This window comes from Paralichthys olivaceus, chromosome 2 (assembly GCF_024713975.1).
Source record: "Paralichthys olivaceus isolate ysfri-2021 chromosome 2, ASM2471397v2, whole genome shotgun sequence".
NCBI classification, from domain to species: domain Eukaryota; kingdom Metazoa; phylum Chordata; class Actinopteri; order Pleuronectiformes; family Paralichthyidae; genus Paralichthys; species Paralichthys olivaceus.
This window is the reverse complement of record NC_091094.1, coordinates 995,611-1,021,185: the sequence shown is the minus strand read 5'-3', so window position 1 is coordinate 1,021,185 and position 25,575 is coordinate 995,611. Positions and strand designations below refer to the sequence as shown.

Here is a 25,575-nt window from a genome sequence, read left to right as displayed (position 1 = left end):
CATCTAAAACCTCTGGTTCTTCATCTGAGACCTTAGGTTCTTCATCTGAGACCTCTGAATTCTCTGAATTATCAACATCTAAAACCTCTGGTTCTTCATCTGAGACCTTTGGTTCATCATCTGAGACCTCTGATTCAAGGTCCCATGATTTAGAGTCCTCATCCCACGAATCAATGCTCGCTGCGAATTCTAATTCATTGTCTTTGTCCTGTGAGATCTTCTGTTCAGACCCAGAGATCTTCAATTCCTCCTTGGAGATCTTCTGTTCATCCTCCTTCATCTTCTGTTCCAAATCAGATATCTTATGTTTATACTCCTTCATCCTTTGTTTATCGTTGGAGATCTTCTGTTCATACTCCAAGATCTTTTGTTTATCATTGGAGATCTTCTGTTTATACTCCTTCATCCTTTGTTTATCGTTGGACATCTTCTGTTCATACTCAAAGATCTTTTGTTTATCGTTGGAGATCTTCTGTTTATACTCCGAAATCTTTTGTTTATCGTTGGAGATCTTCTGTTTATACTCCGAGATCTTTTGTTTATCGTTGGAGATCTTCTGTTTATACTCCTTCATCCTTTGTTTATCGTAGGAGATCTTCTGTTCATCCTCTTCCGTCTTCTGTTCAAACTCAGATATCATATGTTTATACTCCTTCATCCTTTGTTTATCGTAAGAGATCTTCTGTTCATCCTCTTCCGTCTTCTGTTCAAACTCAGATATCATATGTTTATACTCCTTCATCCTTTGTTTATCGTAGGAGATCTTCTGTTCATACTCCTTCGTCTTCTGTTCAAATTCAGATATCATATGTTTATACTCCTTCATCCTTTGTTTATCATTGGAGATCTTCTGTTCATACTCCTTCATCTTGTCTTCATACTTCTTTGCATACTCAGAGATCTTTTGTGACATGTTTTTATTGAATGCATAGTCTTTCGTCCACACATTTCTAAAGGTCTGACACACATCATTAATCCCAATCAGCTGTGCTGATGTTTGGGACTGCTGGGTGTTTCCCTTTTGTATGTCCACAATAACTCTCTCCATGATCTCTGCCTTGTCTTTTTCAGACAAATCTATGAGCTTCAAGTTCTTAAGCTGCTCTTTGAGGTCATGGACTTGTTTGTTGATGACCTTTTCCTGGTCAGAGCAAACTGGTTGGCTCTCGACAGACGGAAAAGGAAAGACGGCTGACTGCTTCAGCTGCTTGTTGCAATGCTGTAACTCTGTGGTCTTAGCACTGAGAGACAGAAGAGTTTGCTTCTGTACTTCAATAATGGAGTCTTTTTGAGATACCTGATCCTGTAAAAGCTCTGCCTTCTTTCGAAGGAGTATTCCATCTGCGATCTCTTGAATGGAGGGCTGGCTGTGGGAACTGGTCATAAGCTCCTGAATTAATGTTTTCAGGGTCTCCTTCTCTACTTTTTCTGCTTTGTATCTTTGGTCCATCCAGCTAAGTGCCTCCTTAAGCTGCTTCATTTGAGCACAACAGGAACTCTCCCTCCTAATGGGCCACACCTCATGTCTGCCCTGAGAATGTTGTTCATTTTGGAGCAGATGGTCCTGGGTGGTTCTTGGTATCATGTTCATTGTTAGCATCTTGCCTCAAAATACGAGCTCTTCTTCCTTTTTCTTCAACGGTTGTCAACTGAGTAAAGTTCAGTACCACCACATCAGTTATATATGATAAAATCGCTATGATCATATAAGTGGAGAGAATTGTTGTAATGTTCAAAGGAGTGTTTGCTCCTTCAAAGGATTAACAAAGGAGTGTTTGAGAAAGAGCATAGGAGTAACCACTCCTTTAAACATTGGCGTCATGTCCTTTGTATTTCAATGAGCAAGCGATTGATCGTTTTGATTTTTTTCAATAAATACAACACACAAAAGTAGTTCATAAAGAGCTATGATTCTTACTTTTTGAATTTTTGAAAAATTTCTGCATTTTGTTGAATAAACTTAGTCTTTTAACAAGACATACAGTACAACCTCATCCTCACTGATCGCTGCTCAGCTACACTGCCATCCACGCCTGCTGCCGGCAACTTGCTAACTCGTGAAGCACGATTATAATCACTAAGAGCGTCACTCGGCTCGTCACTCTACTCAGCTACTCCATGCCGCATCTGTGGACAGACGAATGATCCCTCATCGGCCACTACAGCCGCAAAAGAGGTCAGTCACGAAGACCTTTTCCAGACACACACTGACAAGAAGAGTATCGGGCTGCTCTGTCAACTCCAATGGTAGGCGAAGACCCGGTTCTCGCGTACTGATCAACAACCAGTCCTGCCTCAGCGACACAGACGCCCGCCTCCACATCCGGGGGAACCAAGACAACTCTCCATAAACTTCAACACCGCATCCAGGGCATCTTCTGTTTTCGCCGTGAGCAACAAAGAATTCTGGAAACTGCAGTTCCTACAACATCATCGGGAGTCTCATTCTTCCCACCCGCTGCTGCAGCGTCTCTTCGGCTCCGAATCAAACCCATGCAGTATTGCGGAGACGGCTTCTCCGGGCTGTGTGCCATCGCGCACGCTCTCAAAAGATAAGCGTGTGATGTATCAGAGCTTGGTAAAGCTCTAAAGAAGCACTCAAACCACGTTTGGTAATCATAAAACGACTGGTTCGGTCCAAGGTTTTCGGCGGGTTCAAGCATTCTGCCAAAAGTATTACACGCCTGTGATAATCTCCTATTAGCTTTAAAAAATAAAAACATTTAATTGACAAGTTACTGTCTAAGGAGATGGAGAAGGGCCATGAGGGGCCCATCTGATGATCCTTCATTTCCCATTATTGCATTAATCCATCGGCACTGCAATGCAGAAATACTCAGGTAAAAGTAAAATGTATAAATAAATAAAATAAAAAGATTGTATATCTGTCAGCCCCCGCCACAACAATGGTGCTCTGTGGTTATACTGCAGCGCTGCATATTCAATATTCTTTCAGAAGCCTACGTAGGACATTGCTCAATAATAATTTCAACTTGCATTCGTCATTTACCTACCTGACCATTTCCTAGTATTCAATTATCCTCAGTCCAAGCCAAATAGATTAGACTTAAAGAGACTTACATAGACTTATATAAATTTGGTCGGTATTCCAGAAAGGACAGCACAAGAATTTCAATTCAGAGGGAAACGTGTGTTCTCTGTGTATTTGACAATAAAATCTTTGAATCTTGAATCTTGAAATAGATAATAAATAATAAAGTTTTTAAGCTGTTAAGTGTCCCGTTCTCAGAAAAGAAAACCCAAGCCTGTTTAAAAAAGATAGTCTTATTAGGCATCTTATTAAGACAGCGTCACTACCTCTACAAAAGCCAATGCAAATTAGAGAAGCAACGAAAGTGCGACGGATGCAGCATCCATTACAAAAATGGAACTTCGTCTTAATCGGGTCATTTTAATTTCGCCATGCATTTCATTCCCCAAGGTAGATCACTTATCTCTAGATTATTAGACCTCTGACAAATTGTGGATAAACTGCATGGTTTTGTAGAAGAACGTAGATTTGATCCAGAATAATTCAAATTTTTCTCTTCAACAACGACATCACTAGCCATCAGATTCTTTACTGATGTTGCTGCCTTTCCCATCAGTTTTGGGGGATCTACTATAATGCACGGTTTTGTCCAAAGAACTGCTTGATCTTCCCTCTTACCTCAACCCACTGCTCATTTAAATTATACCCTATTATCCTTGCTCGCATCTCAGAGGCAAATCTGGTCAAGGAAACAAATTAGTTCTGTGAAAATTGTGCTTTAATGTTCTCTGTTCAAATCTCAGCTAAAATGAACATGAGTGCTAATAACTGAACATCAAATCTTTCACTTATTTGCTTGCTGCCACACACGGATATTCCATATAACCGTAGTACAACCTCTCGAAGAACGCATGCCTGCATTCTTAAATAATAATTTTAGATGTCTGCTATAGACATTCCACTTAACAGTATTAGTAGTAGTATGACCTCTCTAGATTAGAGGTCTGCAGCATGCTTGCTGCTATACTTAGCTAACTCATATAACAGGTGTACATTCTCTCGCAGAATGTACACCTACATTCTTTAGTCAATAGTTCTAGAGGTCGCAGCACGTTTGCTGCAACACATTAACAGTAGTACGTTCTCTCACAGAATGCATACCCACATTCCTTGATTGATAATTGTAGAGGTCTGCAGTATGTTTGCTGCTACGCATAGTCAATTCATATAACAGTAGTATGTTCTCTCACAGAACCCATGCCTACATTCTTTAGTCAGTAAATTTAGAGGTCTGCAGCATGCTGCTGCTGCACCTACTCTCGTCACATAATAGTAGTAAACCCTTTCACAGGATGCATGCCTGCATTCCTTAGACAACAATTTCAGGTCTGCACCATGCTTGCTGCTACACAGATATCATCATTCTAGCTTCATGTTTTATCTTAGCACGCTGCTCAGCTAATCCAGGGAACAGCCAGAGAATGGAGCCTTCAGCGCCAATCACAACTGTATCCCCATTTGCAACAAATGGGTAAATCATGACATAGTGTTCCTGACTGAACAATTACTCTGACAGTATTGATCGATGATTTACTAATCTGTATATCATGATAAATACGCAGTTTAACAAAGGGCTAAAAGTAAAAAGAAATAGTGAAAGTGTTGCATTAAAACTTAAGGAATCCAATATTTCCTGTGACTGTTCATCCTGGAGTCCGACGTACACGATCAGTTTTAACGTGATGCAGCAAATTCAGAGCTTCCTTCAATTTTTCATCCAACAACTAAACAGTCTGATGCTCACAGTGAGGAAACCGTCACAAGAGCTTGACATGAAGAATGTGATTGTGGCAATTGACTCTAACACAAGGGTCCCCCACACACAGCCAGAGAAAAATGCTTTGCAGCATCTTTATCGGTCACTTAAAACACGGGAGGTCCAAAACAAACTTAAAGGAGTTTCTGCTGGACGACTAGCGTTGCAGCTCAGTCTCTCAGTCTCTGTCTCCGTCCTTCCTCTCGTGTGTCACAGGTCCTCACTGAGCCACCTCCACAGTGATCCTCCCACCATCAGCAGATGTTTGAATTAACTGGATCACACGCTTATCACAATCATTAATAATTACATTACTAACATTAGAAATATAAATTGTGGGGAACTTAAAGAACTCACAGCCTGATTTTTTTTAGATAAGAAACATTAGTATCTATATATTAGTAGTATCTACAAATAACCTCGATTTAATTTGTGTAAAATGAATCTCACCACACCAACAACACAGGTTTAAGAAAACAGTCTTAAAATCCTGATTCACGATAATCACAGCGTGGGAAACTCAAACAAATAAAGATGGATCACCACACCCAAGAAAGGAAAGTTAAAGTCACCCCATCTCTGCAGAATAGGTTATAAACTCGGCCTCCACCATGTTAACAAATGGGACATAGGCCAAACTAAAAAGATCAAAATAGAAAACACTGAATACAGAGAAAATATCAAACATATATTTTTTTTTTAAATGAAAATACAGTACAATAACAGATTAAGTCAAGCCCTCAATTTGAGTTGAAAGCCAGAGGGAAGAAGCTGCTCTTCAGAGAGGATTTAAACGTTTCTAGTGTCTCAGTGGTTCTAATATGAAAAGTTTCCGAGACCTCGGGACATCCAGAAGCAACAGGCTGGTCCACCTCAGAGCTCGGGAGTACGAAGATGCATCGGTTCAGCTACATAAAGTGGTGTCAGCACATTTCAAATCTTACTATAGCCAATGAGGAGAGGCCAGTACTGGTGTCATGTGATGACACTTTGTTCTTGAAATCAGTCACTAACTCAGGTCAAAGAAATGAATCTTAATTTGTTCTAAAGTTCTCGATTTGACAAATAACAAATTGGAGCACAAAGAAAAACGCAGGAAGTTATGAAGCAACTTACCGTCATTGTTGGCGTTGCCCAACGTCCAGGGCTCGTCAGAGTCAAAGTGTGTGTCTCCTCCGATGCCAGCACCAGGGAAATAGGCGTGGGCAAGGAATCCCCCCTCTCCGTCAAACGGAGAGCTGTCACCATGGAAACCAGAGGCAAAGAAGATCATGATGTCCGCCTCCTTTCCCTCGTTTTTGACCTCTGAGTACGGCACCTCCTGAGCAGGATAACGATGTTCAGAAAGGAAAGACATCTTTAATGTCTGGACTCGAAGTGACTCCTCTGTGCAACTTAACCAGATGATTTTTTAATGAAACAGCAGCTGAAGTGAAAATGTCTCTGACCTGGAAGGAGAGCGGAGTGACGGTCTGCCACACGTTGAAGGCTTGTCGGATCGCTCTCTGCGTGTCCTTCTCACCCACTTTGGGGGTGAAGTTGGAGATGCTGCAATGAAAAAGAAAAACAGAGTTCGTTATACTGCAGATATATAGAGTATACATATATATATATATAGATATATATATATAGAGAGAGAGAGAGAGAGAGAGAGGATGATCCCGACCCAGTCCAAAACTTTGGTGTCTTTTGTTCCCCAACAGTCGGCACGTTTCTGTGATTGGCAGCTGTGGCTCAGTCTGTTAGAACATAGAATATTTGCTGACAGTGAATATATGTTTGAGAACACGGGAGTGAAGATTTATAAAGAGAATACCTTTATAAAATATATTTATTTATAATCCAACTCCCACCCTCAAGCCCAGAGATGTGTGTGTGTGTGTGTGTGTGTGTGTGTGTGTGTGTGTGTTTGCCAGGCAGTCAGCTAGATAGCAGTCGTCTGATCTGAATTAATGGTGTGGAACGCTGAAACTGGCCAAAAGACCTGTGGCCAAAACATGCAGATGGTGTACTGTGGCGTGCCCCCCCCCACCACCACACACACACACACACACACACACACACACATGTCTAGCCCTTCAATTGGATATGCAGAGACCTCAGACACACACACCCTGAGTGTTGGGGACTAAGAAGGTAAAGAGACTGCGTTCAGGCTCAAATTGTCTAATCTGGCCAAATCAAAAACAGCCAATCAGAAAGAGGTTGTGATCGTCTATCGACTCTTTTCATTACCGTCGTGTCCGTGTGTGTTTCTCCAGCTGCTGAAAAAACGTCCAGAAGTGAATGTGTTCATTATCGTTTCCATGTAGTTTGGGGGATTAAACATTTGTCAGATATAAAACGTGTATCAGAGGACAAAATACAAACTGATACAAACGGGCGTTGTGTATTTAGACGTATTTGAGTTTTTTTGTGGAAACAAAACTTTGACCAAACAAAAAGTTTGTATCCCGCCACTCGCCCAATGTCAGCCGGGACTGGCTCCACCCCTTGACCCTCACAGGTTTAGACATGACTCAGGGATAAGCGGTGGATGGATGGATGAATAAATGGATGAATGGAATGTCTGGCATCTTTACGTCGTAATTGTTGATTTATTGATTATTGTTCATTTCTAATCATCAACTATCGCCCACTCTATGTTTTTATAAGACACGGTGCTGTTTTTATCTCTTCACAGTAAAAAATAAATGTGACGATAAAGAGCTGCAGAAATATTGATCACTGCAGGTGTGAGGTCGTTTGCACTCGACCTCATCCATACAAATCTCCCCGGTAAAAAAAAAACCCATTAACCTGTTTAATGCCCTGGAACCGAACCTCTGGCCGTCTGCATCGTAAAAACACTATGATCCAGGCAGCTTCCTCCAAAACATCGGCCACTGCAAATGAGTTACATGTGAGAGTAACAGGGTCGCCTCGGAAGACGCCCCCGCGCAGAGGAGGACCAATTAAGTTAAAAACGATTATATTTAGTAGAGTAATGAAAAGTGGCAGCAGAGCTGAAGACAAGAGGCTGAGAGCAGGTGAAACACGACGAAGGCCGAGGAGACGCAGACACGCTGAAACCAGATCACGTGATCTCACACTGTGGCTCTAACGCATCAGAGTAATGCAGGAGAGCTGCGATGCATTCAGGGTCTCGTGGGAGCAGCGTCATTTACATTAGACCTAAAAAGATCTTGCTCAAGAAACAACATGACATGTTGTGAATAAGTGACTGTGCAGCTGGAAACAGGAGGTGATAGAGAAAACTGAAAATACGATCAAAGAGGTGAAGCTCTCAGACCTCAAACCTCTAAACCACCACATCCACCCTTATTCTCTGCTGACCCTGATACGATGGTTCTGTCACAAAGGTGTGTGTGAAGCTACATGCTCGTAGCTTCAGAACTTTTTAAATACAGAGGACGCAGGAGGAAACACGGAGGAGAAATGGCCGTTTACAAAGAAGCTGCTGAAAACGCATGGAGAGATGTTGTTCTCTAAAGCTTAGATATCATTTGAGAGCAGAAGAAGGAGTGAGTCAGAGAGAAAAGCAGGAGAGAAAAAAGTGGGCAGAGGCAACAGTGGGAGCTGGGATGTGTTCGATATCTCGTGGGACGACTCTAATCTGCATTAGACCTGCAGTGGACTACGTGGACCGAGCTGTTGGTGGAATCGTCACATGATGCAGCCGAGGCTTTCACTGTACAACCACACAATGAACCAATGAAGCTGGAGGAACCAGGAAAAAGATGCAAAGAGGAGTGGGAGGATGAGATGTGAGATGCATTCAGGGTCCCGTGGGACGCAGCTAATTTACATTAGGCCGAGCAACGTTTAGACTGGGAGACGGAAGGGGGAGAGACACAATCTGCAAGGGAGAGAAAAAGGGAGCAGAGGATGGATGGATAAATGGATAAATGGATAAATGGATAAATGGATGGATACCTGTACGAGATCTTTTTATCTCTCCATTTCTGTCCCGTCAGGGCGTAGCGTTTATTCCTCTGTCGGCGGCTGGTGTGAGGATGATCTGGGACGCCACAGCGAGGTCTCCTCATCCACCTGAACACAACAAGTTTCAACTCATTTATAAAAACTCAAAACTTATACAATAACAGCAAAAACACGGCGAAGAAGATTCTCAGTCTGTAGAGTTAATAACCTCTAAAACCGTAAACGTTAATATAAGCAAACAGATCACCGAGACTGAAGATTTATCACAGACAGAAACGTTCCCAACTATGGATCTTTGATTTCACACAGATGTAAATGCAGCGTTTGTACAGTCAAGAAAAACCTGGAATTCTGTGATAATTGATAAATTGACACACAACCATATAACGATACATCATGATATCTGTTCAACTTTAGAAAAAAACGCAGATAAAGAGGTAAAGTGCAGGATTAGTGAGTTTATTTATATATTTGTCAGTTTCACAGAGTTTGACACAAAATGAAATGAAACAAAACGTGAAGAAAGTTTTATCTTATAGAATTATTAGTTTTTTAACGAACTGTAACTGGTCAATGTCCCCATGTGACATCACTTCAGTATAAAATAACCATAAACTGGCAGAAGTTCAAACTTCATATATATTTTTGTAACTAAATACGTAAATATCCATATTTAGCGGCAGCAAATCGATAATCGAATCTCATGAGTCAGGACAATGAAATATTGTCATATCAATATTTTGTCTCATGACAATTCAAAACCATGTGAATAAAAATGTTTATCGGTGTAAAACTTTCATTTTCAGGCCAATCTGCCGCCTTTTCTCATCATGTGACTTTCTTCAATGACACTTTTGTTTGTCGCTGTAACTGACTCTACCAGCAGGTGTCAGCGTTTCTTCTGATATCATATTGCGAACTTTATTCATGATTCAGACGAGGTCGCTCATAAGTAACGACTCTTTGTCGCAGCGATGTAACGAGTAGACGAGTTTGTTGAAGTTGCCTCAGCAGCTTCCTCCTCTCTCACAGGTTTCAGGAACCTCTGTATTGCCTTCAGCTTGTGGACTTGGAGTCTACGATTGTTTTTATAAACAGTCTGTAACACTGTATTATTATTATTGCATTGTTTTGCTTTCAGGTGCATTATCGCCACCTTCTGGTGGCAGAAATACACTACTGATGGAAAAGGTTTGTACATTTTTAAGAAAGACCCACATACACCCCTCCCCGACTCACTCTATGGTCTTCTCGTCCAGGACGCCCGTCACAGGAATCCCATAAAAACGCTGCATGGCGGCCACAGCAGACTGCATGGCTTTCTCCTGCCGCAGGTCCGAGGTGCGGACGTCGTGAGGCAGCAGGTAACCGTAGTTCTTCAGCCAGGTCTGAGAGAGAAGAGGAGAAAGAGAGAATGAAGCACTGAACAGAGTTCTGATGTCAGTGACCCTGATGAAACCCTCATCACGAACAGACATTGCATGAAATATTAAAGAGCATGTTTGTGCTGTCGTTTTCCCGTCAGGACTAATGGCTCTCTCTCCACAAAGAGCCTCCTCAGTGGAATCATGGTCACATCTCAACAAGAGGGGAACTTCATCTGAGAGCTTTTGGTTTTTCTCAGTTTTGTCTTTGAACGTGTCATCGGTTTTCACCCGGGAGCCAAAGACAATGACAGAGAAGCCACGAGCTCGGTAAATACAACATGAGGACAATCAGTGGAGTGTCTCCTCTGAAGCTCAGTAACATCATATCGACATTAACGATAAATATAAAACCCTTCACAACAGACCAGAGCTGGAGCCAGTTTGAGTTAATGCTTCATTTCTAATGGTTGTTCGGTTTGTGATTTTATATTTGTGATTTTATGAGAATGTATATTTTAATCATATATTAACTTGTTGTCTCCAACGTGATGTGCTAACAGCTCATTCAGCTCATTTAAATATGTGGGACGTCACAAACACACTGAACAACAACAGGAAACCTGCACACGACAGATTCACATGACGTCTCTCTCCTGGACGTGAAGGAGCAGAGGAAGACGAAGAGGAAACAGAGGGACGACAAACTGAAGGAGGATAAAAACAGACCCGGGCTGAAGGAAGGAGAAGAGAGACATGTCAGAGAGAAACCCAGAGAAGTCGAGGAAAGGAAAGAGCCGATGTCAAGTTTTTCTCTTTGCAACGCAGACGTCTCTTTAATATGACGCAACACAGGAGAGCGAGGGAACGACAGAGAGAGAAAACTAAAAACAATGGAGCTAAAAGAGGAGGTGTGGGAGTGATGTCAGGGGGGCTGAGTCCTATTCTACTCATTAATATTTCAAAGTGTGTGGCAGCGCCGCTCGCAGCCAGGCCGGACCCAGCAGCCTCTACGCCTGCCGAACCACCACCACCACACTGAGGGATTCACTCCGTCATTTTCTACTGGAGAGAAACTAGTGCCTGTGTCACACCTTCATATCATGAGGACGTTCATCCCTTCATCTTCATCAAAACAATCTTAGGAAGTAAAAATCATGTGAAAATAACATGAGTTTTTTTTTTAATGACCACATTAACATTGGTTTTAATTTGAATTAAACAAATCTACATGTATGTGATGACAATGGCTCACAACACCACCTAGTGTTTCAAACAGAACCTTGCAGGATCAATGTTTACGTAGAGTCGACCGTCAAAATAAAAATCAAACCCGGACACCAGCGACCGCTCGTCAGTGTGAATCTGAAACACTGCTCTGATTTTTAAATCAGTTCTGAAACTAAACCTCTAAACCACCACATTGTCTCCCTTCAGAGACGTCCCCCGTCCCTTGTCCTCTGCTGAGTCTGCACTGTCTCTCATAAGACCTGAACAAGATCCTCTCCAGCACAGAAAACACCGAAGCTCCTGAAACACCTTGTCAATATTTACGTGAAAGTAAAATAAACTCTGGACTCTAAAGATGGTGAACACAAACTGATATCACTGGTTGTTTATTTGTGGTTGATCCATAAGCTGCACCAACTACATGTTGTTTATTTGACTCATGATCTAATCTGATTTTAATCCCAACTGTAAATGTGAACACAACGTGCCACATGGCACCGAGCCGACAGGGAGCCGCTGCTCACAATGAAATTAAAAGACTTCAACACAACAAACGTGTTTGCGTCCGTGGAGACGGGAAACTGTAGAAGAATAAGAAAGTGAATGGAAATACAAAGATGAATAAATAGAAGTGGAATTTAAGAGACATGACATGCACTCGACCAATCCTGAGTCAGTGTCAGCTGTCAATCATGACGTCTCCGCCCCTGTTTTTATATCATAAATAACTGATTAAACCAAACTGATCAGAAACACGTGAACAAACATCAGAGAAAAGAGAACGAGCCGAAACGACAGAAACTTCTTTACAAACATTTATTTAACGTCTACTTTTGAGTTTTTTTAGCTTGCTTCATGTCCCATCTGCTCACATGGAGGAGGAGGTGGGGTTTATAAATGATAGTGCAGCCAGACACCAGGGGGCGACTGAGACAATTTGGCCTCAATTTTTGGAGCCATCGTGTCATCCATCTTTACTTACAGTCCATTTGTCCGTCCACGTGTTGGAATAATCTGAACAATGTGTTTGTGATTGGGAAGCTGTTGACGTCATCACTTAAACCAGTCAACAGAACATTATTAACGTTTGAAGTCACACGTGCTGCAGCTTCTTATATATTTGTAAATTCAAAGTTTCTGGATTTTGGATAAAATGACGTGTTTCCAAACATCAACCCATCGTGACGTTAGTGAGCTGCTGTTCTGAAACCACGGTTTAAACATTCTGCTCGGCGCCACCTTCGGGTTTTTTTCCACCAGAATTCCAGAGTTTACGTCTATTTTCATGAACAGTTCATGAATCCGCTCTGTTTTCTGTCGAGTCATTTGTTGATAACGTTAAATACGTTCACCTGCCCGCTTCTCTGATGCCTCCACCCGTGTGTGTCGTCTTGTCAGCTCCTCTCCTCCATCCGTCTACTGCGATAAAAATAACCCCACCCTCTGCTAAACTACACACACACACACACACACACACACACACACACACACACACACACACACACACACACACACTGACGAGGGTCCTGTGAACTGAATAAACCCTCTGATAACAGGTTGAGTGTCACTGAGCCTGTTGATGAGCAAAATTAAAATCCAGGAAAAAAACATCACGTGAAACCTTTTCGAAGAACAGCCAGGTGGGACTGATGGGCTCAAAGCTATGACCTCATGTCTGTGGTGTCCTATAACGCACACACACACACACACACACACACACACACACACACACACACACACACACACACAAAGAGAGAAACAAACACACCCCACAGGTCCGCAGCTACATGCTGGAAGACCAAGAGGGATCAATGACTGCCAGGATATAGATGATGTAAGGCCACACACACACACACACGATCAATTTGAAAATGTAATGGCCTTTGTTGGATCAAACGAGTTGTTGGGGAGAATCAAAGAAAAACAGGAGACAGAGAAAAAGAAAGACGAGAGGAGTCGGACTGGATCACTTCACTTACTTGACTTGACTTTACCAGGAAGGTCCCACTGAGAAACAATACAACCAGGGAGCCCGGTAGAGTGAGAGCAGAGGTCATCGTGATGTCATGTGATGTCGTAATACTATGACTCTGGCATGTCCAACCCAGTGTGAGGTTGTTGTTTGAACTTCTTCAAGAAATAAAAGAATCAACTCCAACATGAGCAGAAGATGTTGATGTCTTCAAACGGTACTCTCCTCTCATCAAACGCACAATCACAAGTCTGTATTGAAAGCTGCAGCTCGCACTGAGTGTGTGGGTGGACGAGGAAGACAATGGCTAGAGTGAAGAAAAGTGAAGAACTACAGAGCGAGCGAAGGAAGAATAAAGAGGAAGAACTGTAACGATGCACTGGGAGGCACAGCAGGCGGCCGTCGCAGAAATAGACGAGAAAAAGCTAGAATGGGTTGCGAGTGTGAGCGCTTCACTCTGAGGACGGCGAATCAGGGCGAAGCTTGAGACGACGAGTAACAGCCATGAATACTGAGCCGCCTCCAGAGTGGACACACACACACGGCTCTGATCCTGTAAGTGCAGCCTCATTTAGTCCAGTTCTCAGGTGTAACGTTGTGTTTAACCCCCCCCCCAGAGATCTGCCTCCCCCCCCTGAGCCCCCCTCCTCCCAGGAGGACACACAATAAATCCATCAGCTCCGTCGGCGTGGGACAATTGTCCAAGTCCAGGGTTCACCTCGGACGCTGCAGTTCCGTCCTCCGGTATCTCAATGACATTTTATGCATTTCGGTTTCAGTCTTAAGTTTCCGAATCGTCACCACCGAGAAATAGAAATAAAATATGAAATCAAAGTGTTTTTATTCTTCACCCCTGCAGTCGATCGCAGTTCATCATCAAATCAGACAAAGTCCATCCAGAGCCCGGCTGAAGCATCAACCTTTGCAACCAATTGGATTAAAGCCACAATCTACCAGTGATCAACAGATCATTCCTCATCACATCACCCGTCTGAGATATGGAGATATGGATTCAGTTTACCACGTGATGCGTTCAGTATTAATACAACTTTATATGATCTGGTTATATAGATATTTGCTGATTTGATTACATCATTACTTTTCAAGCAAAGACACCAAATACTCCCCCTTCGATTTAGTTAGCAGTCACATTTTCTCCGTTTAGAATTCCTTCGGACAATAAACAGTTCGAGGGGAATTTTTAAAGATATTTAGGATTTTTTTAATAATGAGAATAAACGTCGTGAATTCCTCTGTGTCTTCCTCAGACATGTCTTTGTTCCTCATGACACTGGAACTCATCCATCAGCTGGAGGATTTCAGATCTTCTGTAACATTTTGCAATCAAAGCTTGAACTGTGGCGAAAACAGCACGGTGCGTGTGTGCGAGGACACATTAGCATGACGTGTAGCAACAAAAGCACAGGGAGGATTATGATTTCACAGGGTGAAGAACCAGGCTCGGCGAAAACATCTCGTCCTTTGTGCGGCACCATGACAGACCCCGGCTGTCAGCAGCCGCGCTTGGTGCAGCCACAGGCGCTTCCTTTGTCTGAATGAACGTGTCACGAGCAACACAAACATCACGCAACGCCACTGATCACGTCTCCCAGAGCTGCAAGTCAGGAAGATTTCATCAGAACACGTGGCCAACACTTCCAGCACGGTAACAGAGCATCACAACATGTCTGCGTTCCAACAGGAGAGGATCTGCATTCAGCTCCTGAAGAAACATCACAGAGCATCACACACTTCCACATCAACACAGAGGTCTCTCTGCTCTGCAGGGGAATATTTCTTAACTCTGCCTCCTCCTCTTCCCTCCTCTCCTCCTCTCTTCTTCTCCTCTCCTCCGACTCCTGCCATTTCCATAAATTATGGAGGGAGGCTATATTTGGACCCAGTGAAGAAGGGAGAGAGGGAGGAGAGGTGGAGGGGGGGGGGGGGCTGCTTTGTTCACATGTAACTAGCTCCATCCTTCAGGTTGACTCCAATGATCTGTGCCATGTGTCTCCAGCAACACACATGTGCAGACACAATAACCAGTCACACAACGTGTGCGGAGGCCGCTGCTGACACAGATCCCCTCACCATCTTGGACCGACCACCCCCCATCCTCCTCCCACCAGCGGAGGGGCTCATTATTTAGATCCCCACAGTAAAACATGGGGGCCAACTGGTTTGTGCGCACTGGTTTCACTGGAAAAGATTCCGTGTGTCTGGAAACAAAAGATCAGAGCGAGGATCCTCAATCACTGAGCTCTGTTCATTTATTCATCCCACTGAATCTTTTATTTCCCTGAGCCTCCTCTCAGGAAGGATGGACAGAGAGGGAGGGAGGGAGGGATGGAGAGAGAGGGGGGGAGAGACAGAGGGAAAGATGGAAAGGCGCATAAAAACATCCCGAGGAGCAGAGTGCAGGACTCCAAGCTGCGCATCAAGACAGGATGGTGTGGATGAGGGGGGGGGAGAAAACACACACACACACACACACACTCTCTCTCTCCTCTCCAGGTGTTTGGATGGATGGATGGATGATGGATGATGGGTGATGGGTGATGGGTGATGGGGGGGTGCTCTCACCTCCACTATGAACGTCTTCTCTTCTCCACACACGGAAACGACCCAGAGCAGGAGCGGGAAGTAGCAGCTTGTTTTCCAGCAGATTCCCGGCAGCCCCGCTCTCCTCCTCCGCCTCAGTGCGCCTCCTCCACCTCCACCTCCCGTCGCCATGGCTGTGTCCCCGGTATCCCCCCCCCTCCGCTCTCCGCCGGCGATTTCCAGACTCGTGCGCCGCTTGTTTACCGGAGGAAACGGTCCGTGCGCTCCAGCCTCATCCCTCTCTCTTTCTCTCTCTCTCTCTGTGTGTGTGTGTGTGTGTCTCACCCTCTATTGGTTTCCTGCGCCTGACGAGCGCCCATTGCGCAGACTCAGAAGAGGAACAGCTGGGAGAGAGAGAGGAGAGAGGGAGAGAAGAGAGAGAGGAGAGAGGGAGAGGGGGAGGAGAGAGAGGAGAGAGAGGGAGAGGGGGAGAGAGAGAGAGAGGGAGAGGGGGAGGAGAGAGAGGAGAGGGGGAGAGGAGAGAGAGAGGAGAGAGGGAGAGGGGGAGGAGAGAGAGGAGAGAGAGGGAGAGGGGGAGAGGAGAGAGAGAGGAGAGAGGGAGAGGGGGAGGAGAGAGAGAGAGAGAGAGAGGAGAAGGGGAGGAGAGAGAGAGGGAGAGAGAGAGAGGGAGAGAGAGAGAGAGAGGAGAGGGGGAGGCAGAGAGAGAGGAGAGGGGGAGGCAGAGAGAGAGGAGAGAGGGAGGAGAGAGGGAGAGGAGAGAGAGAGGAGAGAGGGAGAGGGGGAGGAGAGAGAGAGAGAGAGGAGAGAGGGAGAGAAGAGAGAGAGGAGAGAGGGAGAGGGGGAGGAGAGAGAGGAGAGAGAGGGAGAGGGGGAGAGGAGAGAGAGAGGAGAGAGGGAGAGGGGGAGGAGAGAGAGAGAGAGAGAGGAGAAGGGGAGGAGAGAGAGAGGGAGAGAGAGAGAGGGAGAGAGAGAGAGAGAGGAGAGGGGGAGGCAGAGAGAGAGGAGAGGGGGAGGCAGAGAGAGAGGAGAGGGGGAGGCAGAGAGAGAGGAGAGAGGGAGGAGAGAGGGAGAGGAGAGAGAGAGGAGAGAGGGAGAGGGGGAGGAGAGAGAGAGAGAGGAGAGAGAGAGGAGAGAGGGAGAGAGAGGAGAGAGAGAGACAAGAGAAGACAAGGTAAGAGAAGAGAAGAGAAGAGAAGACAAGAAGTTAGTGACATCTTGTGGTGAAGTGTCATGTTGCAGCTGAACACCCCTCCCCTCCCCCAAGCTTCAGTCGTCATAAAAACTCAAAAGGTTTTAGTTTGTCCAGTCTGGGCTACTGTAAAAAACATGGCGGCCTCCATAGAGAGGGTCCCCTCCATGTAAATATAAAGTATTTAAATATAAAGTATTTAAATATAAAGAGTCTTTTCTGGGGTAAAGAAAACTACAATTCATATAATTTAGATGAAACGAGTGAAAACATCATGAGGATGATTCTACATTAAACTTCTGCCTATAGATCCTCTCACCTGAATCTGAGTCACTGGAGCTTTAATGGTCGAGTGAAGTGCAGAGTTAAACCTTTGGACGTGTGATGTGTTCAATATTAAATCATTTTAAAGAAGCAGGTAGACAGACAGTCAGTCTGTTGAACGTGTCGTCTTCTACGTCTTCGTATAACCGAAAGCAGAGGTCTGATTATTTGATTATTTATATTTGATTATTTTTACACGCAGACATCGACAGGTTGGTTCTTGGGCCATAAACAACTTCAACAGGCAGCAAGACGGAAAAAGATGATGCACCTGAAGTGAGAGACACTCCAGCTGTGAGTCGACTGGACTAAATCTTCTGTTTGAGCAGGAGGACAGACGTCTGTCTCATCTCATCTACAGGTCCTGCATCAGGAATTCTCTCTGAAGTAAACTCTCCTGCAGACCTTTTATCATGTTTCTGCAAATAACTGAACAACAAAATCTCCCTTCATTGACTTTTTATTTCTTTGTTTATTTTTTAACGACAGAAAATACAACTTCATGTCTGTTTATAGTCCGAGGTAAATTCTTTCACATTTTCCATTTTGTTGTTGAGTCATCTTTATTTTGAACAGCAAATATTTGTGCACAAATCTGAAATAGAAAAAAACTGTCTCTAAGTATGTAAGGTACAAAACTGAGCTACGACATTAATTAACAATATTTTTGTCTGTGCACGTTCAATGGTTATAATAACACAATTTCACATAAACAATGTGTTTGTCCGTGCAGCAAATACATCTCACTCCATCTAACATCCATGTATTTCTAAGTTCTGCTTTTAATTTGAAGAGGGAAATGCTAGAAAATGGACCCATTCATTTCCACGAGCACATTAATAGGTTGAATTCCCCTTTAATTCATATATTTTTTAATAAAACCTTTTAAATGACACCATCAGTCAATCCTTCCTCATACGATGAATTCACTCGATCGTGTTGCTTCATAGATCAGACGCAAACTTACCATGACGCCTGCTCTGAGATAATTACTGTCAATCGGCTGAATGAACAGAAACATCTTAGCTCGTTAATGGCAGAGTGAACGTGTCATGTTGGCTGATGATCGAGTTGAGATTGTTCTTCATGTTTAAAAAATGACTCTTCAGGCCACTGATTGGTTGATATTCTGAGAAAACACGATTCACATAAGCCTCAAAGAACTCTCTGTTTGTGTAACACTCGTCTAAGTAATCGTAAGGTTGTCTTTCACACGTTACCTCAGTATTTATCAAATAACATTTACTCAGTTTTCTAAACTTAAAACCGATTCTAGTGGTTCTGATCTTGTAAGTTTTGTAGTTCTCCAGCAAGTGATCCAGGTCCTCCAGATACAGACTGAAGACATTTTCTATTGAATCCACCTGGTCTGAGGTCAGTGGGCAGGTCTGGCTCATCAGTCGAGCCTCGTGGATCAACATCTGGAGGTGGAAGGAGGCTCCATTAACCCAGATTTTGAACCCGCGGGAACTCATGTGTCCATCATACAGCAGGGAGTTCCTGAGGACGGTGAGATCACCGCTCAGTTTAATTTCTAATCTGCTGAGCTCCAGTCGCAAGCGATGCTCGTTCTTCATGAACCTACGATGGAGTCTCACGTACTCGGTCATCGTGTCCCGGACAGCTGAACCTTTCTCTTCAGCAAATACACGTCGGAACATGCCGCTGGAATCACCGTCTGTTTGTGTGCTGCTCTTGATGATGATGTCCAAGAACATGGAGATCACCAACGCACCAAGTCCGACAGCATTTGGGACTGCTCTGAACGAGCTCAAGCCCGAACCCAACTTCTCGATGTAGTCAGGGTACATGTGAATCAGGCTATTAGAGAAACTCTGAAGCTCAGCATTAGAGTTTGTGCCAGAATATTTCAGCAGAGACTGATCGATGCCCACATCTGGGAAGAGACATGGGCGCTCCCAGGAATTTTCATACCAGTACAGCGACACCGCTTCAATTCTTTCCTGGGATATTTCCCCGCCCATGTTGTCACACTCGATCTCTGAGGCTCAAACAAACTGTAAATGTCCCACAACCACTACACTGAACAAGTCAGGGAGCATGAAGTCCAGAGTCAGCTGCCACAGAAGTAGGAAGGACGACAACACCGGTGACCAACCAGGTCTCTGGACAGTCAGGCGTATTTGTTGATTCTTCTCTCAAGTGCCAGTTTGTCAAAGTCCAGAAGTTTAGAACAAATATTAACTTCAACAAAACACACAGAAACAGTTTATTTTGTCATTTCAATCCAGACTTTAGGGGAAAGTCTTAATTTGTCCTGCTGATAAAGTTCCTGGTAGCTTCCCTGTTATTAAACCTGTCAAAAAAGAGAAGAAACCAAGAGGAGCATAAGACGAGTTTTTTGCCATGGCAACGCTGGTCTTATGGATGGGTGGGTGGACCAGCTGCAGCTCTTTATTTGCTGAGACTCAATCGCTGCATCAACACAGGACAAACAGCTCATTTCAAACAGACAGAGGTTTAGAATGGAGATGACACTCGTCCTGTAAAATTTATCCCAGCATGTTTTTTTTATTATCAGCAGGACAAATTAAGACTTTAAAATGTCCACAAAAAAAACAAAACAAATACAGTGGGTACGGAAAGTATTCAGACCCCTTTACATTTTTCACTCTTTGTTTCAGCCATTTGCTAAAATCGAAAAAGTTCATTTTATTTCTCATTAATGGTCACTCAGCACCCCATCTTGACAGAAAAAAACAGATATGTAGAAATTTTTGCAAATTTATTAAAAAAGAAAAACTGAAATATCACATGGTCATAAGTATTCTGACCCTTTGCTGTGATACTCATATTTAACTCACATGCTGTCCATTTCTTCTGATCCTCCTTGAGATGGTTCTACTCCTTCATTGGAGTCCAAATGTGTTTAATTAAACTGATTGGACTTGATTAGGAAAGGCACACACCTGTCTATATAAGACCTTACAGCTCACAGTGCATGTCAGAGCAAATGAAAATCATGAGGTCGAAGGAACTGCCCAAGGAGCTCAGACATAATTGTGGCAAGGCACAGATCTGGCCAAGGTTACAAAATAATTTCTGCAGCACTCAAGGTTCCTAAGAGCACAGTGGCCTCCATAATCCTTAAATGGAAGAAGTTTGGGACGACCAGAACTCTTCCTAGACCTGGCCGTCCAGCCAAACTGAGCAATCGTGGGAGAAGAGCCTTGGTGAGAGAGGTAAAGAAGAACCCAAAGATCACTGTGGCTGAGCTCCAGAGATGCAGCTGGGAGATGGGAGAAAGTTCCACAAAGTCAACTATCACTGCAGCCCTCCACCAGTCTGGGCTTTATGGCAGAGTGGCCCGACGGAAGCCTCTCCTCAGTGGAAGACATATGAAAGCCTGCATAGAGTTTGCCAAAAAACCTGGAAGGACTCCCAGACTATGAGAAATAAGATTCTCTGGTCTGATGAGACGAAGATTGAACTTTTTGGCGTTAATGCTAAGCGGTATGTGTGGAGAAAACCAGACACTGCTCATCACCTGCCCAATACAATCCCAACAGTTAAACATGGTGGTGGCAGCATCATGCTATGGGGGTGTTTTTCAGCTACAGGGACAGGACGACTGGTTGCAATTGACGGAAAGATGATTTCGGCCAAGTACAGAGATATCCTGGATGAAAACCTTTTCCAGAGTCCTCAGGACCTCAGACTGGGCCGAAGGTTCACCTTCCAACAAGACAATGACCCTGAGCACACAGCTAAAATAACAAAGGAGTGGCTTCGGAACAACTCTGTGACCACTCTTGACTGGCCCAGCCAGAGCCCTGACCTAAACCCAATTGAGCATCTCTGGAGAGACCTGAAAATGGCTGTCCACCAACGTTCACCATCCAACCTGACGGAACAGGAGAGGATCTCCAAATCCAGGTGTGAAAAACTTGTTGCATCATTCCCAAGAAGACTCTTGGCTGTACTAGCTCAAAAGGGTGCTTCTACTCAATACTGAGGAAAGGGTCTGAATACTTATGACCATGTGATATTTCAGTTTTTCTTTTTTAATAAATTTGCAAAAATTTCTACACATCTGTTTTTTTCCGTCAAGATGGGGTGCTGAGTGACCATTAATGAGAAATAAAATGAACTTTTTTGATTTTAGCAAATGGCTGCAATGAAACAAAGAGTGAAAAATGTAAAGGGGTCTGAATACTTTCCGTACCCACTGTATACTCTATGAACTGCTTTTATATGATTTTGTTTCTGTGTGTTTTGTTGAAGTTAATATTTGTTCTAAACTTCTGGACTTTGACAAACTGGCACTTGAGAGAAGAATCAACAAATACGCCTGACTGTCCAGAGACCTGGTTGGTCACTGGTGTTGTCGTCTTTCCTACTTATGTGGCAGCTGACTCTGGACTTCATGCTCCCTGACTTGTTCAGTGTAGTGGTTGTGGGACATTTACAGTTTGTTTGAGCCTCAGAGATCGAGTGCGACAACATGGGCGGTGAAATGTCCCAGGAGAGAGCTAACGAACTCTCTGTTCTGTACTATAACACTGCTTTACGGAACCCATGCATCTTCCCAGATGTGACGATCGATCAGTCCCTGCTGAAATATTCTGGCACAAACTCCAACGCTGAGCTTCAGAGATTCTCTCAAGATCTAATCAACAGTGTCCCGGGCTTCGTTGACAGAATTGGAACTCGTGTGGCCCCGTTAGCTGCAGTCCCAAATGCTGTTGGACTCGGTGCGCTGGTGATCTCCATGATCTTGGAGATAATCATCAAGAGCACGGCAGCTCCAAGCGTGGATTCGTACAGTATGCTCCAACGGGTATTTGCTGAAGAGAAAGGTTCAGCTGTCCGGGACACGATGACCGAGTATTTGAGACGTCATGACACATTCATCAATGATCAGCTGCAATTGCAACTGGATCTCCACAGGTTAGAAACGCAGCTGAGCGGCCATCTCACCACCCTCAGGAACTCCATGCTGCTTGACGGACACGCGAGTTCACGTGGGTTTAAAATCTGGGTTAATGGAGCCTTCTTCCACCTCCAGATGTTGATCCACAAGGCTCGACTGAATCACCAGGCTGGAACACTGACATCAACCCAAGTTGGTTCAATCAACAGGTACATCGATTTGTACCTGCAGGACCTGGACCAATTGCTGGAGAAATACAAGACTTACTTGGCCAGTATCACTACACTCTATCGGGCGCAGACTTGTTCAAGGGATGGATGCTACAACACCGATTGTTATATAAAAAGTAAAGAGTCAAACTGTCGTGCACGTCATTACGAGGGGTTTCATGACTACTGTGAAGGTGACGCTTTGATAAAGGCCTATGCAAATCAGATTGTCACAAAATATCCACCAATCACAGGGTTGAAGAGTCAGTTTCTAAACGTCAAGAACAACCTCAACGTTCTAATCAACCAACACGACACATTCAGTCTGTTGTAAACGACCCCCGATCAGTGTCCTAGGCCAGTTTACGTTTTCACCTTATTCAGCGTAAACACGTCTAACTGTGCAAATGTAACATCGTAGTGAGGCAAAGAGCAGAACCATTGAAAAACAAGGTCTGTTAGTTATTCACTGAGCAACATGAGTGAATCCAGTTCATGAGGAAGGATCAACTCAAAGCTGATTTACTTTAATCGTGATGTGAAGTTGAACTATTCTTATTTTCTCTGTGTTGTAATTTTATAGACGTGAGGAACGTGATCGCGACTTCGTTTTGTTGTTTCTGCTGCTTGTTGTTAATGATTTGATCCTGAAAATAACTGAACAACGTTTCTTACACTTCTTTATTATCATGAGAAATTAGTCACAGAACGTCTTTGTCTGTCTGAGGATTTAATTAAAAGTGATAAATATTTGTTGTCTGGACAAACACAAAGTGGATGTAAACAGATGAATGAACCAAACTTTGTTTCATTTAAAGATAATTAAACCACGATTCAACAAAACTGTGTCGGTGCAGTTGTGTTGCTGATTTTACACCTGTCGATTTAAAATTAGAAATAAAGTCACACGTTTCTTCTCTTGTACAGAACTGTGTTAACAGTGTTGACCTCTGTGTGGCTTTACTGAATTAATCCAATTAGTTAAAAACACCATTTGCAATATACACATACATCTGTGTATCCAATGAGTGTCCTCACTAAGATAGAGGCACAAACGTGTGTGTTATATATGTTTGTATTAGTGTGTGTTGTATGTGTGTGCCCACACTGCTGTATCATGTAAGTGCATGTTTAAACCACTAGATGGCAGCACTGCAATGTTGTTGACTGTGTGTGTGTGTGTGTGTGTGTGTGTGATGACGTTGTGGTTATGTTTATCATTATTTTGTGTCTCATCATTTGTCACCCTTCACACACACATTCACACAGTGCGTCTTTGGGCAGGAGGGTTCAGTATCTTGCCCAAAGACACTTCGGCCTGCGGAAAGTGGAAGACTGGGATGGACCTCAGACCGTCGGGTTAGAAGACGAGCGCTCTAACCCCTGAGCCACAGCCGAATGTTGCACTGCACCTTCGAATGTAAAGTTTTTATTATTGCATGATACTTTTTCATATGAAGCTCGTTCTACTTTGCTTTTATTTTATTGTGATTATTGCACAGCTGAGCTGTTTTGGGACTGGACCATAGTGACGCTTTAAAAAGCTGTTTCAAACCTCCGTCTCTTCCCCCAGGATGACGACTGTGGTGAACCTGTTGTGCCACCGAAGCCTGAAACAGACGCTGCTGAGCTTTAATCCCTGCTGTGACTTCCTTTATGTTTCAGTGCAACAAAAGGTAAACCACAGTCTGCGGACTCCACCGCGCCCACTGGAAATTAGCATCTGACATTCAGCTCAAACCAACTCTGATCCTGACTTCAGACCTTTGGAACGTGACGTTCACACAGTGACATGTGGGAAGATAAGAATCTGCTTCTTTGATAAACATTGTTTTGAACAGAAGTTTTTGTGGAGATTCAGCCTGAGCATATCTCAAGTACAACATCTCTAACTCAGCTCAGCTCGTGATGATCACTTGCATAAAGTTGTTTCTCTTTGGACGGACATGAAATCTTTCTTTCACGTTGAATAGGGCTGAGACTTTTTATTTGAAATTCCAACACTGATTCTAACGTGGGGCAGCTTGACCTCTTGACCCATCATGTCACGTTTCAGGTAAAGTTGTCGTGAGACGAGCGATCATGACAGAAGCATCTGAAGCAGCGTGTGTGTTACATGTGTAACCGTGTAAATGCCTGAGAACCAATTCGAACTGTGACATATCGAAGTGAAGCAACTGAACCACATCCAAACATTATTGTTCAGAGTGTGGTTGAAGTAGTGCTGCCCACAGGGCGAATATCATGACCTCTCATCCTCTAGGAGCACTGACGCAGCTGTGAGTAAACAGGTTCATGCTAATGCTGAATATACGGACCCATCAGTCTTGGAACATTACCATGGGTCCTTGTTTTCTATTTTTAATTTTCACTGCTGTTGATTTATTTAGAAACTACCAGAGGAGTCGCCCCCTGCTGGTCAGAGAGAGAACATAGATTTCAGGCTGTGTTGTGTATAAAAATGCTGAGACAGAGATTCTAAGCATCTGGACGTAAATCAGTTAAACCTGTCCCAGAACACTGGGCGGACAATACACAAGACTTCCTGCAGTATTTACACACACACACACACACACACACACACACACACACACACACAGCAGAAAATAGCTCGGAGGCAGCAAACTCTGCATCCTGACGATAACATCAAGATGCACAACAAGCAGCCAGCAGGAAATGCTGCTGCTGCAAAGTTTACGACGAGTCAACACGACACGGCAACGTACATATTTCATTTACATAAATGAAGTGATGGTTGTATAAATTGTAAAATCATCAGTTTCTTTATATCAGAGTTTAGAAAGATGTTTGTTTATGATGCACTCGAGTCACAGTGCCACAAAAAGCATGAACTCTGTTGGACAGGGCTTCGAGAGCTGCAGCTGGACGAGTCAACACAAGCTTCTCTGGTCCAGTTACAAAGTGTTGCGTGAGGAATCGAACCCATTTTTGACATTTTGTCACAAAGAACTAAAAGATCACGTTCCACAGTTTCACTATAAAAGTCGTGCTTTTAAACATTTATAAAAAAAGGATCCTACCAGATCAAACAGCAAACAAGCCGACCTCATGGCCCCT

General features: G+C 43.7%; 1 protein-coding gene across 2 annotated transcripts in view; it reads right to left on the bottom strand.

The window, feature by feature from the left end:
* Nucleotides 1-16,259, bottom strand: part of mmp24 (matrix metallopeptidase 24) — a 44,802-nt gene extending 28,543 nt beyond the window's left edge. The window contains exons 1-5 of one of the 2 annotated variants that reach the window (XM_069515349.1): nt 15,903-16,259; nt 9,993-10,141; nt 8,745-8,861; nt 6,257-6,356; nt 5,925-6,129 (exon numbers count right to left, since the gene is read on the bottom strand). In XM_069515349.1, coding sequence (XP_069371450.1) covers nt 5,925-6,129; nt 6,257-6,356; nt 8,745-8,861; nt 9,993-10,141; nt 15,903-16,052 — 721 coding nt within the window. In that variant the 5' untranslated portion in view covers nt 16,053-16,259. Of the gene's footprint in view, nt 1-5,924; nt 6,130-6,256; nt 6,357-8,744; nt 8,862-9,992; nt 10,142-13,326; nt 13,900-15,902 lie in introns of those variants that run through there. The other variant, XM_069515351.1, reaches the window with a different exon arrangement.
* Between the last annotated feature and the right edge of the window lie 9,316 nt (nt 16,260-25,575).